The following is a 16,240-nucleotide window of genomic DNA, read 5'->3' as shown; positions in this document are numbered from 1 at the left end:
CCCGTTATTATTTTTTTCTTTTATTATGGAAATAAGATTAAACCACATAATAAATTGCCTTGCCTTCGGCATAAAGTGTATTGGTTTGAAAAAATAACATAATAGTTTATCTATAATTATACATTTATACATCTGTCTATATGTCTGATAATTTATTTTAAAGTAACTCATTAATTCTTCATAAAGCAAACTAGAACTAGAAGTAACGTTTGGTACCGTTTCCAAATCTACGAGAGTGTGAGTGGTACCGTCAGCATGAACATAATTATTTAAACTCTTTGCACGAAACTAATAATTAGTTATTAACTTAATAATTATCTTTTTATAAGAGTCGAGATGGCCCAGTGGTTAGAACGCATGCATCTTAACCAATGATTGGGTTCAAATTCAGGCAAGCACCGCTGTTTCATGTGCTTAATTTGTCTTTATAATTGATCTCGTGAACAGTGGAGGAAAGCATCGTAAGGAAACCTGCATGTGACAAATTTCATAGAAATTCTGCCACATGTGTATTCCACCAATCCGCATTTTAACAGCAGTGGGAATTTACAGGCTGATGTTGTTGTATCTTGTTATATTATAAAAGGATCACGATTACGTAATACGTTCCCAGTTCGGTGTACCTGTCGGTGCGCGACAGGCAGATACTAGACTGGCACTTCGCTAATTTGGAGTTCGCGAACGCTACACCACTTGGAAACCTTTCCCTCAAGCACTGGGACCAAGACGACGACTTCGAGTTCACTGGAAACCACTTGACAGGTATTTATGGAAGAAATATAATTATTATTATACTAACAATGAGCTGAGATGGCCCAGTGGTTAGAACGCGTGCATCATATGTATCCTAACTGATGATTGCGGGTTCAAACGCAGGCAAGCCCCACTGAATATTCATGTGCTTAATTTGTGTTTATAATTAATCTCGTGCTCGGCGGTGAAGGAAAACATCGTGAGGAAACCTGCATGTGACAAATTTCATAGAAATTCTGCCACATGTGTATTCCACCAACCCGCATTGGAACAGCGTGGTGGAATATGTTCCAAACCTTCTCCTCAAAGGGAGAGGAGGCCTTTAGCCCAGCAGTGGGAATTTACAGGCTGTTATTGTTGTTGTTGTTGTTGTTATACTAGCAATGTCGGCGATTTTGTGCGCGTTTGAATTTAACAAATTCAGTTCTCAAATTTTACTATAACTCATTAATCTTACTATAACTTTTATATAATTCTAAAATAAAAGTAGTCTTTGTTACTAATTATTACATCAGCTATCTGCCAGTGTAAGTTCCGTCAAAATCGATCCAGAGGTAAGTCGGAACAAATACAGGCAGTGCAACACATACATATGCATTTAATAAAAAGCAGTTATTCTAATATTAATTAAAGATCGCCGATATTTTATATGCAGCCATCGTTCCATAATCACTGGGTATAAAATCGGCGAATGCTATGAATATATGATATTCATAAGATGTAAAGTCTATAAGATGTGACTATTTTTTATGTAAACATTTTTTTATTTCTGTAATACGATTACGAAGTTCTTAAATTTTAGACAATTTACTTGCTGGTAGGTTTCGTGCTCGCTGCAATACTCAGTATTGTAATTTGTAAGCATAGAGAAATGGTATCTTACATCCTTGTATTGGACAATGGCCATGACACACATGCTTAATATTTCCCATAGTGCTAATGTGTACATGTACAGGCGGTGACCACATACCATCTCTATTATCGGCGGCTGATTTGTCATTCTGGTTACATGATTTCATGATATAAATAAAAAAGTATGCATGTTTTCAGTCGTAAAATGGTTCGGTGTTGGTTTGGGTTTAGAGATTCAGATTATTATAAATTTTAGGAAAAGACTTCTCTATGACGACTAATAGATTTCTATGAACACAAGTCTTTTCTGAAATTATTTAACGATAAAAAATCTTTTATAGCAATGTAATTGTAGATTATGTTCGGTTTCGGTTCTAAAGAATTCTCTGGAACTCAGGGAATTTTGTTATTAGGATTATTTTATTATGTTTTGGAATTATGAGGCAATAGTCATAATTACACAGACAAATACACAATGAGTTTCTTTCTCCGGTTTTTCTCAGGGTATTTTCTTTTCCGACTCGTTGGTAGTTTTTAAATTGACAATTACATAAATTTACTTATTGTAAGTGTGTGTGTTATAAAGGATTGATTCAATTTAGTAAGCACAATGGTCTTCTATGGTTCCGTACTTGTTGATATCGTCCTGGCCGATTTCGGCCAAGGTGACAAATTTCAAGGAAGACCAGCCAATTACGCAGAACATATTATAATCCATAAGTGCGTGCGCAAACAACAGGTTTATTCTCTATTCCCTCGATGTAATAAAAATATAGGTAAGAAAATCCGATACGACAGGAAAGACTTCAAACTCAAGACAACAAGACTTTACGTGCTTTCTGAAGCATGGGTGCGTTCACAGTTCCAACCTCCAAACTCTCGGCTGTTACTGCAAATTTTCTGATTGAAAACCCTTATAATTTTTAATCAAGATGATTTAGGGTTTATTTGTCGACTTCAGCAAACAGCTGTAAATTTGTTAAAGCATTTTTTAGTTACAATGTCTTTAACCAAAATGGACTATTCGTAAAAACTTGTCCATTCTCTCACTTAGCTTAGCGTGCTTAGCGTATAAAACTATTTTTTGGGATCTTTTGTTTTTTGCACTTGCGTCCGTTACAGATTGTTGGCCAGTGGCGAATTTACAAATTTGCCGCTAGTAGGCTATTCAATTTTTGCCGCCCCTACTGACTTTTGAAATTCAAATTAATTACCTACATCTATTTTTAAATTACAACTTTTTGATTTGTGTTCTATCGCCTTTATTACATCGGCTTTTTCCCGTTGTTAGTATGATTATGAACTAGGTGATATTTCTGTCAGTACTAGATTATTTTTCCAACCAGCTATGTAGTATATAATTATAAATATTTTTTTATGTGCAGCCCTTCTAAATCTGCCGCCCTAGGCTTTAGCTTACTTAGCTTATTGGAAAATCCGCCACTGTTGTTGGCCATACAATAATATGATCTTGGTATTTTTAGTTAATGTAATGGCGTTACAAAGACACTACTAGCTTATTAAAACTTATGCTGTCCTTGGTACCTGTTTTTATTATATTTATCGATGTTTAAATAATGACAAACATTTTGGAATGCACTAAACGCACCTAAAACCATGATAGATATATCTTTTATGTCCATAATATAGAAGATACGCAAGTCTTCAAACTGTATTGTAAATCGCTCATCTATATTTAGCGCCAAAATGATGAAACTTCTTTTAAATAATATTTTGATTGTCAAATATACATTAGTTCAATTAGAATGTTTATGATTTAAATTTGTTATCTGATCGTTCCATAATCATTCAAAAAAAAAAAAAAATAACGGCTTACGCTATGAACATATAAGACTAACAGTTTTTAATGTAAAAATTTATTTTATTTCCGTAATACGATTACGATGTTCTTGAATTGTGAACACGACTTGTATAATGTTTGTGTAAAACTCTTTAAGTGGGTTAAAGGTTAGTACATTAAGTTCATAAATCATGGACCAATCTGTGTCGACATCGTTTGATCGATCGAATAGCGAAATATACGAGTCATCGTCTCGATACTAATCACAGTCATTCGCGCAACACTACGGCCGACGGCAATAATTTCAATTAACTACTAACCCTCGTTAGAATTTTGCAAACAATTTCTATCAGCGCTGGAATAGATGCGCTATTGTGCCACATACAAAAGTTGCTTCCGAATAGAAATGACTCTCCTTAAAAGGTCGTCCCGCATCTATCCCATTTGTTACCACGTGAGCCTTTCCTTGCCTTATACGAAAGCGCTCCCGATGTATATTTAGTTAGAATTTGGATTTATCATGACTTTAAAACAATATTTGCTTGTGGCAGTTACTGAAGAATTTCAATGGCCGTTTCTTGTTTATTAGTCTTTATTATAGTGTATTTGTACAAATACTGGCTATTTAGATATTTTTTATGTGTGTTTTATTCTAGTACCTGTCTCGTTTTTGTATGGGTGAAATTTCATGATATTTTATTACAAAAAGAGAGTGGAATGGTCTAACAAAGTGTGAGAGCTTAGTTCATAATGCTGCTCCAATTCGAGTTGGTCCAAGAGAGCAGAAATTCATTAAAATTAAACATATGCAGGTTTCCTCACAAAGTTTGACTTCACTTCAGAGCACGAGCAATGCAATGAAAAATCAGTGGTGCCTGGATCGGAACCCGTAATCGTCGTTTAAATTGTACGCGTTCTAACCACTGTGCTATCTCGGCTCTATCTTTTATTGTTGACTATTAAGTAAATTATATTATGCGTTATTTATTTTGTGTTTCTTGGAAGAGTTATTGAAACAATCCAAATCGTCACAATGTATTGTTCGTGGGTACTGTATATGTTAAAGCGCTATATACCAAGATGACCTAGTAGATTGGCACCAAGAGAACTTAAGGTCGCGGGTTCAATTCCTAGTAAGCTTTTTCTTTTGCTTAGGTTAATTTTTGTTTTCTACACTACAGTAATTATCTTATAGTAGTCTTACGATTTATATCAGTCTCCTTAAATTTTCTTTAACTGAATTCGTACCGACGTGTGTCTTCGCGATTTCTTATATAAACAACAAAAAATTATTTTGCGTAAAAACTTTCTATCAAAAAGTTAAATTTTAATTTCGAAATGGATAAAAAAGTGATACCATTTTATGTTTAATAGGAGATAAATAATGGCTTTTTATAAATTTATTTGCAATTCATTATATTATCAATTCTTACGTTGAAGATACTTTAAAATATGCCGTTCGAATAAATAGTTTTATAGATGTTACGAGGTACTTCAATATAAATAGGCATAGCTTATAGTATAATGGACTAATGGCGAGCTGTAAGATGAACATTAAGCAAGATGAGATTATTACTTAACATTTATCTGTACTAATACTATAAATGCGAAAGCCTCTTTGTCTTTCTGTTGTTCTTTCACGGTCATCGCTGAACTGAATTTTTAAAATTTTGTTACTTTTTAAGCCAAACGCCGATGAACACATTAACGTAACAATAACAAAATAATAGAATAAAGATGAAGCAATTGATTTTTACAACTTGGATTTTACATTTAAAAAACTGAAAAAGGAAACTCAGTAGTCATTCTTTTTTTATATTTCAATTTTAATATCGATCATAGTCAGCTATTGAAATTTATTAATATAGTGTTTATATACAACTGTTTTAGCTGAAGTAAGGTTGGGTGTCGCGTATATTATATAACAGGTTAATAATATGCGGTAACATAATAAATAGGTACGAATATTTTCGCTTATAATTTAGCTAGTACCATAAAATCACCGTTATAGCATTTAAAGTTATCTGGCACATTATCCATATATAATTTAGCAATGAATAGCTATTTCGATTCTCAAACGAGTTTGGAGGCTGCCGTCCCGCCCCAAGGGCTTACTCCGTTATGAGTGTGGAATTTTCGAGTTAGTGCACGCTTGTGGTCTTTTACAACGTATGGTGGATTTTTGCTCGAAGCAGTCGTTCGTGTCAATAATTACTATTATCCCGTTTCTTGATTTCATCTTACATCGATATATTATTGACTTCTCTGAATTGACATTATGACTGTTGCGAGCAACTTCTCCTGAGTACTTTGCTACTTTACATGCCCGTATTGTGATTTTCGGAATTGGTCAAGTTTTAATATATCTGTGCTAGATTAACTAGTTTCTGTTCTAGTGTTACAGTCACCTTTCACTATATTTATCAGTGTTATTAATTAAACTACGTTTGGTTTTGTGTTGTTTTAATTAAACTGCTGTCGTAGGTCGGAGTCGGTTGCCAGTATTCATCCGTATGATATGTATCGCGACATTCACGGGACGCCTCTTTTGTGGGATGGTGCGTGCGTTGTCGGCCATAATTCTCACCGTTCGTTCGCTCCAGTGTCCGCGGCGTGGGTAGTTGAAAAATGACATCTTGATTGTTGCGCGTTATCCTATGTATGAGAATGTCGTCCCGGGCAGTAAGTCGCGTGCAGGCCCATTGTCGAGTTACGTTGCCACGGGCTCTACAAATTGAACGATTGTTAACCGTTCCATGAAAACCGGCTATCGTGACTCGCTTTAGAATTATTATATTTACCGGGATATCGTATTTTGTTGTTGTTTATGTTTAGCTTATTTGGTTGCATGATCGTGTCCGCACATTATGTCAGAAACGGGATTAACTTTACGATTGAATTCAGATTAGTTGAGCTTTATAAATGCAGTAGTTCGTAATATAGTTAATAATGTTGTTTAGGTTCGATTTATTAATAATGTTCAATTTAAAAAGACAGTCGATAAGTCTAGCATTGCTGTTTAAATTTTCAGGATAAAATACAATGTATTTAATTATATTTTAAAATTACGATTATTAAATATGTATAACAATGTTTTTAATATTATGAAATCAAATATGGCTTCATAATTGAACTACTTTTTGTTGAGATTGAAAAAACAAATTGATAGACGCAAAAAATATTAAAAAGTAATCGTAATGACAGTGTCATCTATCGAAGATTCTCTTGTTCTATGTGACCGAGAATATCTAAATATTAAATTATCTTGTTAAAATAAAAAAACAAAAGAATCAAATTACCTCAGTAACGTAAATAAATCGACGATAATTATGTTCATGCTAACACAGACATGATAAAATTGCATAAAATAAAATTTATACGTTTTATTACTATTTACCGATGAGAAATTACACATGAACAAGTCCTCGTGGTGGCCGGTACATCCAAATGATAGTTTTATAGTCAGACTCGCAGCGGCAACAAGTTTTTGATAAGACCTCGCGTGAGGCAATAATGTATGAGATACAGCCAAGTCGTAGCTCATTTATCACGTGTTCTATGAATAAAATATCCGGACGCGTTGCCTTTAGAACCGCTGGTAATAAGTTCGAAGACAATCGTATGATGTTTAATAATAATAACAAAGGAATGTAGGAAGGTTTCATATCGTGATGCATAGAGTTGAGCTTAGTTATGAAAGATTTTTCTGGGTTTTGATTATATAAGTGATGCTTGAACTTTACTATAGATACAATAATGGACTGTATTAAAAGGTTTCGGTTGTGTCACGAAAAGGGCATCACGTAAAACCAACAAAAATAAGTGTTATTTCCTGTTCTTAACGCTCGAAATATGAACGTACTTCAAATATTTTAATATAGATACTTATATGAAATATGTAACTCTACGTAGTATAAAAAAAAGTTCACGCTCTCTATACGCATAGATCTTTTTGGATTATAATGCGGTTTTCATCAATAGACAGAGTGACACAAGAAGAACATTTAGCTTTTAGATAGTAAAAGAATATTATAATACAGAAAATCCTAGATTTCAATTCTCCTAGCCGGATTAGACCAAGATTTTTATCTTTTGTCCTTTTCTGTTGTTCTATCTAAAAGTTGTATATAGATCTTAGCCATTGTAGGTAACTATAACACGTTAGGGTATTTGGATAAGTTCTAAAAAATGTTTATATATTATAAATATTATTTTAGTTCGTTGAATGGAACGGTGGGCTTCGTTTATAGTGGCTCGGTTACGGGTTGGTTGGAACATAGGTACGTGAACCGCGACGGTTGCATGCAAAGGCGTCGAGGGCGTGGATGAATAGCGATGAGACGACGAATGGCTCTATTAATACACCATTGTTCACTGTGATCGTTAAGTTTCGCAAGCAGTACGTACGTATTGTTCGTCTCGTGGCTTTCACGAGTTCTGCTATAGTTCACTGACGTCATCGTCATCTCGCGACCTAAATGTTTATCGTGTTTAGATGTAATTTACATTTGCCCGAAGTTGGTATGTTGAAACTAACTATAGTGTCAAATACAATTTCGAATTCTGTTTTTGAAAAGTTTGCTCCAGTTCTAATGGAAACTTTGAACTTTGGTGTTAATATCATAATTAATTTATTGACGTCATTTGAGTGAGTCGCCAACGAAAAATGATACAATAGAAAATATGTTGGTGATTGTGAAGTTAATAGCTAACTTTACGTGTACATAAATAATATTCAGTTGCAATCACAGACAATACATACCAAATATCGAATCTTACTATTGGTTAGTTTCGGCTTACCAGGTACTTATAATGTACATTTTTCAGCACAAAAGTAAACTTTGAATAATTCCAAACTGTAATCTCCATATGTTCCAAATTTAATTTAGACCTATTCGGCAGTTTCAAATTGTCGCATTTTATAATCAAATTAATATAGCAATCAAATTAAACAACAGTTTAATATGGCAGATTGTGATGAAACTAGATTTTTCCTTATCATTCATCTCGTTGGCTTCAATTGCAATGAAACAGACAAATCACTAGGATGTGTCACAGTGTCTGCAATAACAGTCGTTAGTGAAGGGAACGAGGCTTAAAAGTAACTGGTACATCACGATAAATCCGGTGCGCTGTTTGTGGTAAAAACAAATATGTTGTGCAAGTCTCTCATTGGTGAGCTTCGTGGTCCTAATTGACAGCCGTTCCGAGATATCGTATCACGCCTTGCTAACCAGTACGAAATATAATCAGGATCTAGGAATCTGTGAAATGATAAAATAGGATTTTCGTTTACCGTTACAGTGTTAAATCGTAGTTCAGTAGTACATATATTTTCTGTTACTCTTTGTTATCGTATATGTATGTATTATGTTTTCTTCGTGGTAGGACTTTGTGCATGCCCGTCTGGGTAGGTACCACCCACTCATCAGTTATTCTACCGCCAAATAACAGTACTCAGTATTGTTGTGTTCCGGTTTGAAGGGTGAGTGAGCCAGTGTAACTACAGGCACAAGGGACATAACATCTTAGTTCCCAAGGTTGTTGGCACATTGACGATGTAAGCAATAGTTAATATTTCTTACAGCGTCATTGTCTATGGGTGATGGTGACCACTTACTATCAGGTGGCCCAAATGCTCGGCGCCAACCTATACCATAAAAAAAAATTTGGAGCACACATGTATCCCGCTGGTCTCAATATATGAGCCAAATTTAACAAGTTTATGTGAAATCGTTTTTGAATTATGAGGGGACAAAAGAGGATCTAAATTGTTCCTGTAGTATTGTACACGGCGCCGATCGCCAGTTTTGTTTTATGAACTTGGCTTGACACGCTACCGCGTTTCTAGATACAGACTATCCGTTCCAGTTACATACGATGGAATTTATATCTACATAAAAAAATGATATCGTACAAGATATAACTCGCAATTTATTGGCGCGCCATTAAAGTATTAAAGTCGGTATGACTTTTTCCTATCAACATCGTATTCATATACATCGTGAGTAAATCCGTCATTTTGTTAAAAAAAATATTTTTTCGTTAGTATTTGAGTTTATCGCTTTCCAACAGACGCGGAGGGCGGAAGTTTTATAATTTGTAATGAATCAGTAGGCAGATCGTCGGATGGTAAATGGTTACTACTTATAGACATCAGCGCTGTAATTACATCTTCCATGTGTCCAAGGGACGTAAGATATTACTTCGACCATTGGAAGTAATATGTTACGTCCCTTCTGTCTGTAAAAGCACTTGCTCACTCACTCTTTTAATCGAAACAGCATCCGAAAACATTATAGAATTATTAATGAGAAAGTTAATAATATAAGGAATATAAAGACTTGGGCTCTAATTCTATTAACAAATGGTCAAATCGTAATCGTATCGAAAAATAATCGTCGCCGTCTACTTTTTCTACAGAAGCAACGATTGACACGGGATGCGATTCGGTCAAATTTGGATGAGAATATATTCTATGGGTTAGTGGAATTGACCCACATCACAAAACTCTACTGCCAGTGTTTTGAATGTTTGTGTGAGATATCAACGTGTAAATAATTTATAATAAACAAACTAAAGGGTCATTGCTAAGTAGAATTGAAATTTTATGGTACACATGAACTGAATACGAATTTAATTCCAACTTAATAATCGCACTCGTTCAAATTTTGATTATTCAACGTTAGTTTGTTGGGCCTCCGCTTTAACTTTCAGTTCATTGTTAAAGTTGTAATCCTCTTTGTGAACCCTAATTGAATTCACTGTTATGCTAATACTCTCGATTTCCCATCTTATTTCGTTAATAGAGGTCTGTGGTAAACCAATTAAAGGGAGCGTTTCTGGATTACTCAACTTTCTGTATACGGATAGTTCGTGGGTACGCTATGCCTATACGGCCAATTAAACGGTACTTCGAGCTCAAATAATTTACGGTCATCTGTGTGTACGATTTAAACCAATCAATGATGTCAACAATTTTAGACTATGCAAATGTTCAAATCCTCTTAATTCTTCCTACAAATAAAACAATTGGAACCTACGTTCATCAAGTTGACGTAATATATTTATGCATGTTGCTTTTTATATGAAAATGACTCATCGGGCTAGTGAAAGAAGTTACAGTAGTCCGAAGTTTGAAGAGATTACATTTTATAGCGTTAAAAAACAAGTAAATACCGAATTCTTCCCTAGTGTCTGAGTGAAGTTTGGTAAATAAAAAAAATATTTCGTCAAAATTTCAAACTCCGAAGTTCCCTAAAATTGTTTGTTTGGGCGACAGTTGGGTATGGTATGGTATACATCTGTATGGTAGTAGGCAAACATAGGAGGGGTTTATCATAACAATCAGCAAAATTTCATTATGGTCAGTTTAGTAGTTTCGACGAAAAGGCGTAAAAAAAACAAGCTAACAAAATCACTTTCTCATTCATAATATTAGTAAGAATTATTTCATATACAAAGTTAATGCTTACTTCGAACTACAGCATACTATACAAAAGAATGTGTTCATTGATCAGGCATAAAATAAAAAGTGCATCGGACAAAATTAAATTTCAATATTCGATCGGAAAGCGTAGCGTCGATATCTGTTTTTAATGTCAACGCGGTATAATTAAATAATTTTCGTAAATGAATAAAAATGAATATTTAGACTTTTTGGTGGAAGAGGCGAACACATTTAGTTTAATTAAAATGGTGTTTAAATATGCATTGGTACGCAATTCAATAAATGAGTATCCTTGATTTTTGAAATTCAAAAATGCGTTTTTTGGCTGATTTCTAAGAAGAAATAACACGCAATTTTAAGGTATTTATAAATTTCCAACCAATAATTTAAATATGTGGATGTTATTATGATGATGGTTTCCCTTTTTTTTAATGACCCATCGTATCTACTATATATTTATGATAGGTTGTCATGTGTTAGGCAAAAAATAGCCTATGAAGCCTATGAAATTTGCCCAAATTCGGTTCATTGGTTGGATCGTGAAAGAGCGACAGTCAGACTGACAGACAAGAGTTACTTTCACATTTATAATATTAGAATCGATTAAACATTATAATACAACAAAACGTAACAATCATACCAGCAGCATTGTTTTTACTTTATATAATAAGCAGGGGTCTCTTCTCAGTATTTGCTAACGTAAACTTCGCACGTCCTCGATAATTCTCAGAATTGTAGATTTCCTCACGATGACCTCTTTAGCCTTAAAAGTACTTTAAAGTCGGCGGAAAATCAATTAATTCAGACATATTTACGGAACCTTTATTTCTTATTAGAAAATAACATTTATAAGTTAAAATAGCAAGATGGCGGATTTTCATTTTCGACTCAAATATATGTATTTCTACGTGGTCGTTATTGCGGGTTCGTTTAGTCAATATAAACAGACACCAATCGTTGTGTCACACAATTTGTCTTCCTGTATTCAAAATGTTTAATTAAAGCGCAATCAATTGACGATAAAATTCTAAAAGATATTCAGCTGCAAATTTCAAATCAAGTACTGAAATAAAACCTCAAGCGACTCTCATAATTTTGGTCTGGCTAGATTTCAAGTTGTCAGACCGATTTTATTTCTAAGTGAGAAAAACAACGATTTTTGCGTTTAATTTTTTATTGTACCCTTTTAAAAAAATGCTTAAGTTGCAGTTTCAGTGTTGGGCAAGTTAAAGACCGCCAGTTAATCATTTCTTTGCATAAATATTTTTTTTAATCCGGACCACCCATTTGCTGGGATCATCGTTTGGAGTGAAATTCAAGTAGTTCCAAATGTATATGTTTGCAACACGAATTCATTCCAATAATTCGTTGAATTGTACCATTAAATACGGCAGTAATTATTTGTATAATACGAAATATTATTAAAATCAAAATGATAAAACGATATTCCTCAAATCAGGCCGATAGCTTCACAATTTGCTCATGCCGAAAGCGCCAGATGTTGCCTAGAGTGCAAAATGAAACACGTTAGCGCTTCGCTTGACGTTAGTTCCCTTTTTTGTCATGCCGCCCGTGGACGGCCATTTATCAACTTTTTACAGAAACACTTGTTTTAATTTATGCTTACTAACTTCCAAGCGCTATCTCCGACCTCATTTGCAGGCCTAGCTCCGTCGTTGTTTATGTGCATAAGTTCTTACCAGTGCCTATGTGGTAACGAAAAATATGAAGTAATATAATATTTCCTAGATTTTTTAAGTGGACTGGTCAATAGTCCTTCGGAAGTTAAGTGGTCACCATTTTCCATATTCCTTGGGATCTTAGATATTACACCCCTTTTGCCGGTACTAATACTGTCTTACTCACACTAAACACCGGAACCCAACAATGCCAAGTATTGACAGTTGATATTAGAAAATAACATGGATATCTACTCAGAAGCACAGCCCCATACCAACCGGTACATAAATTATGGGTAATTAATCATGTCGTGATAAATTTTGATCATCATCAATTTGTTCTAATTATAAATTACGCGATAAATAAATAGTTATTAATAAATTTTGTAAGTGATAGATTATTAAGGAAATGTTTACGTTTCTGTGCTATGGCAACTGCGTTGAACCATTAATTTGACTCATTTTGTAACCGAATTGATACCCATCGTTTTCTGAATTATTATTACTAAAAAGATTAGATCAGTTTAGATTGAAGAGTTAGCTTAATATTTCATGGAATAAGAAGAAAAGGTGCCACATATTCATCACACACTACTCTCTACTGTGACATATATTTTGATATTGCATTGATGATATATTTCTTTAAATACCATTATCTATGGGCGATAATATCAAAATCAGGCAGATTTTCGATGCCTTATTGTATCTTGAACTAAACTTATAAAACATCAATTTATTATTGCAATATGTCGTAAATTAAAAAAAATAATTAAGTGTAACTATGTTATTCTGAGAATATCACTGTGGAAGGACTATATGAATTTTCCAATACTGCCTTCATAAATTATCAATCATCATTCGCTTGTTCTGTCCATTTATTTCGGATCGTCGGAGTGTGTAAATTTTATGGAATAGATTTGGCAAATTTGGGGATGATTTTGCGTGTGAGCCTTATGAGTGGATTGGACATTTACGTGGACATGAAGGATCGCGGTCTTGTGATATTGGACCGGTCTAGAAGATTGCCAGGACATTGTTCTTCACACGTATAATTTTTTTTGTAAAATATCCAAGTTTATTATTACTACATTATACATTTGTCTTTTTTTATTTTATTTTTTATTTTTATAGTATAGGTTGGCGGACGAGCATATGGGCCACCTGATGGTAAGTGGTCACCATCACCCATAGACAATGAAGCTGTAAGAATCATTAACCATTCCTTATATCGTCAATAACCTTGGGAACTAAGATGTTATGTCCCTTATGTCTGTAGTTACACTGGCTCACTCACCCTTCAAACCGGAACACAACAATACTGAGTACTATTATTTGGCGGTAGAATAACTGATAAGTAGGTGGTACCTACCCAGACGGGCTTGCACAAAGGCTTACCATCAAGTGTCTAATTCTATGAGGCGACTTTTGTACATTTTTAGTAAATATATAGTAACTATTACGTGTGAACAGATTTTGAAATATGTTCTTTAATTTGGACGATTTAAACACATCCTGCTAATGAGTTCGGGCAAAGCTAAATTAATTTATTTTAAAAGTTATATAATAAATCCAATACGCATTTAGTTGGTTGACAGATGAAATATGCGTTTATTTGGCGGCTCGCTTTAAAACACGGGCAATGCAATTACATCTGATTCCCCTCTGTACGCGTATCTGATAAGAAATTAAAAAACAGTTCGCAATGGAACTTTAATTAAATTCAGAATTTTTAGGTTCACACCAAATTTTTATAATTGCCGCCGACGAGGGTGAGGTTAATGATTCTTGCAGAGCAAATACTTCAGATTTTGTTTAAATATATGCATGCATATGTATATTCAGATTAAGTGAAATGAAACGATAGCTTATATTATCCAGTATTGAAATATAGTGCAACAACAACAACAGCCTGTAAATTCCCACTGCTGGGCTAAAGGCCTCCTCTCCCTTTGAGGAGAAGGTTTGGAACATATTCCACCACGCTGTTCCAATGCGGGTTAGTTGAATACACATGTGGCAGAATTTCTATGAAATTTGTCACATGTAGGTTTCCTCACGATGTTATATATAGTGCAAAGTTTCACTAATATTTCACGTTTTTACACCACAAACGTTTCATAAGCTGGACGCAATAAGTCTTCCGAGTTTGTAACGATAACTAAGCGAGCATTCGTATTTTTGTCGTTTAATAAAAATTGTAAAAATTGTAATATATAATAATATAAATCAGGTAAGTAGGCCTATGATGAACTCGTATCCGATAGTTCGCTGTGAAGTTTGAACTTGGACCAACCCACAGACCGCTTTCCAAAGGACAAATTTCGCTTATATTAACTTTTGTTCAGAGTAAATTTCACTTCAGCCATGCGGCCACTGCACTTTCAAGTGGCAAAGTTTTAATCTCGTTCACTATTCTAAACTTTCTATGTGGCTTCGTATTCACTACAGACACAGTTTTCTTTAATGAAGATATGAAAGTTTCCGAACTTTGTTATAATGTCTTTGCTTAATATAAACCTAAACGTATTCTCGATACTTCGAGTGTTTGTTAGTTCTTCATACTTCCATTGAATATAAAAATATGTTACGCTTGTGCTCGAAATTTGTTTGGACGAAATACAACCAAGTCATTCTTTTTCATTCTCATCTATGGAACTGTACCTTTCGAATGATATAAGTTTAATTCTATTTTTGATATAAATAGATATAACACAATTGTACCGTTCAATACATTTTAATTTGTTTTCCATTTCACACAAATTATTCTCATGCTACGTTCTTGAAACGCTTATTATTCATTTAATTATTAAGATTGAAACAAACCTGGTATAATATTAGAAGACTAACTTCGTCTCTAGTTTAATTTGTTATCTGTACTATTGTCAATAAACTATTCTAACTTGTTAATACATGTTTTCTATGTTTCATGTTACGTTAAGTTAATTTTCTGAAAATTATTGGTCTTGTATTTTGATAGCTTTTATCCTAGATTCAAAATTTTCAGTCCGTAATAAAGAACAGTTTTTGCAACTATATCTAAATCAATTCAAATTCAGTGTATTATATATAATATGTTTTGGTCTCATCAATATCGATACTCTCGTGTATACGCCGAGTCATCCACCGTATCCTACTGAAAGGGAGTACTTAGCCACGATGTAATTCCGTTAAAATGTTCGTCGTTTGCGCTATATATTCTCTTAATGTTTATTTGAGCGAAAAACTTCCAAGATCATTAACTCGATTGGCGGTTAATGAAATGCGCTCGATTTAGAATATAATCTGCCGAGTTGCGGTTATAAGATAAAATCGCACATATCTTGATGAGGTGTTTTTTATTATTCGGCATTTCGAAACGAGGTGCTATGGAAAGATGTTAAAACTGATACCCACGTTGGTTTTAATAGTGTCCTTTGAGCGAGCATCAATTATGAAACTAATAACCGACTTCTTTTGGTGTCATTGCACGAATTAACCGGTACAATTATATTTCGTTGTATATAATTTGCTTGCAAAGTTATTTACTTTTTTATTGAATCCGATTAACGAATTTAATTTTGTTCCATTTAATTTCGTTCGTTATCTTTTATCGTTAAAGTAATTGCTAAGTATCATGTTACAGGTTAAAATTAACTGTTTTGGATAATGAATTAAAAAGTTATAAATAATATTGGTTTTAAAGGCGTAACGTAACTAAATATAAAT

At 33.8% G+C, this 16,240-nt stretch overlaps 1 protein-coding gene across 1 annotated transcript in view; it reads left to right on the top strand.

Annotated features, from left to right (window-relative positions):
• Positions 1-16,240, top strand: part of LOC124543931 (lysine-specific histone demethylase 1A) — a 336,248-nt gene that overhangs the window by 4,309 nt on the left and 315,699 nt on the right. The window contains exon 10 of the mRNA XM_047122261.1: positions 614-762. Within this exon, the coding sequence (XP_046978217.1) occupies positions 614-762 (149 nt within the window). The remainder of the gene's footprint in view (positions 1-613; positions 763-16,240) is intronic.

Source organism: Vanessa cardui, chromosome 3, assembly GCF_905220365.1.
Source record: "Vanessa cardui chromosome 3, ilVanCard2.1, whole genome shotgun sequence".
Taxonomy (NCBI): Eukaryota; Metazoa; Arthropoda; class Insecta; order Lepidoptera; family Nymphalidae; genus Vanessa; species Vanessa cardui.
Note: the sequence above shows the minus strand (reverse complement) of the source record. Positions and strands in the feature narration are given on the sequence as shown.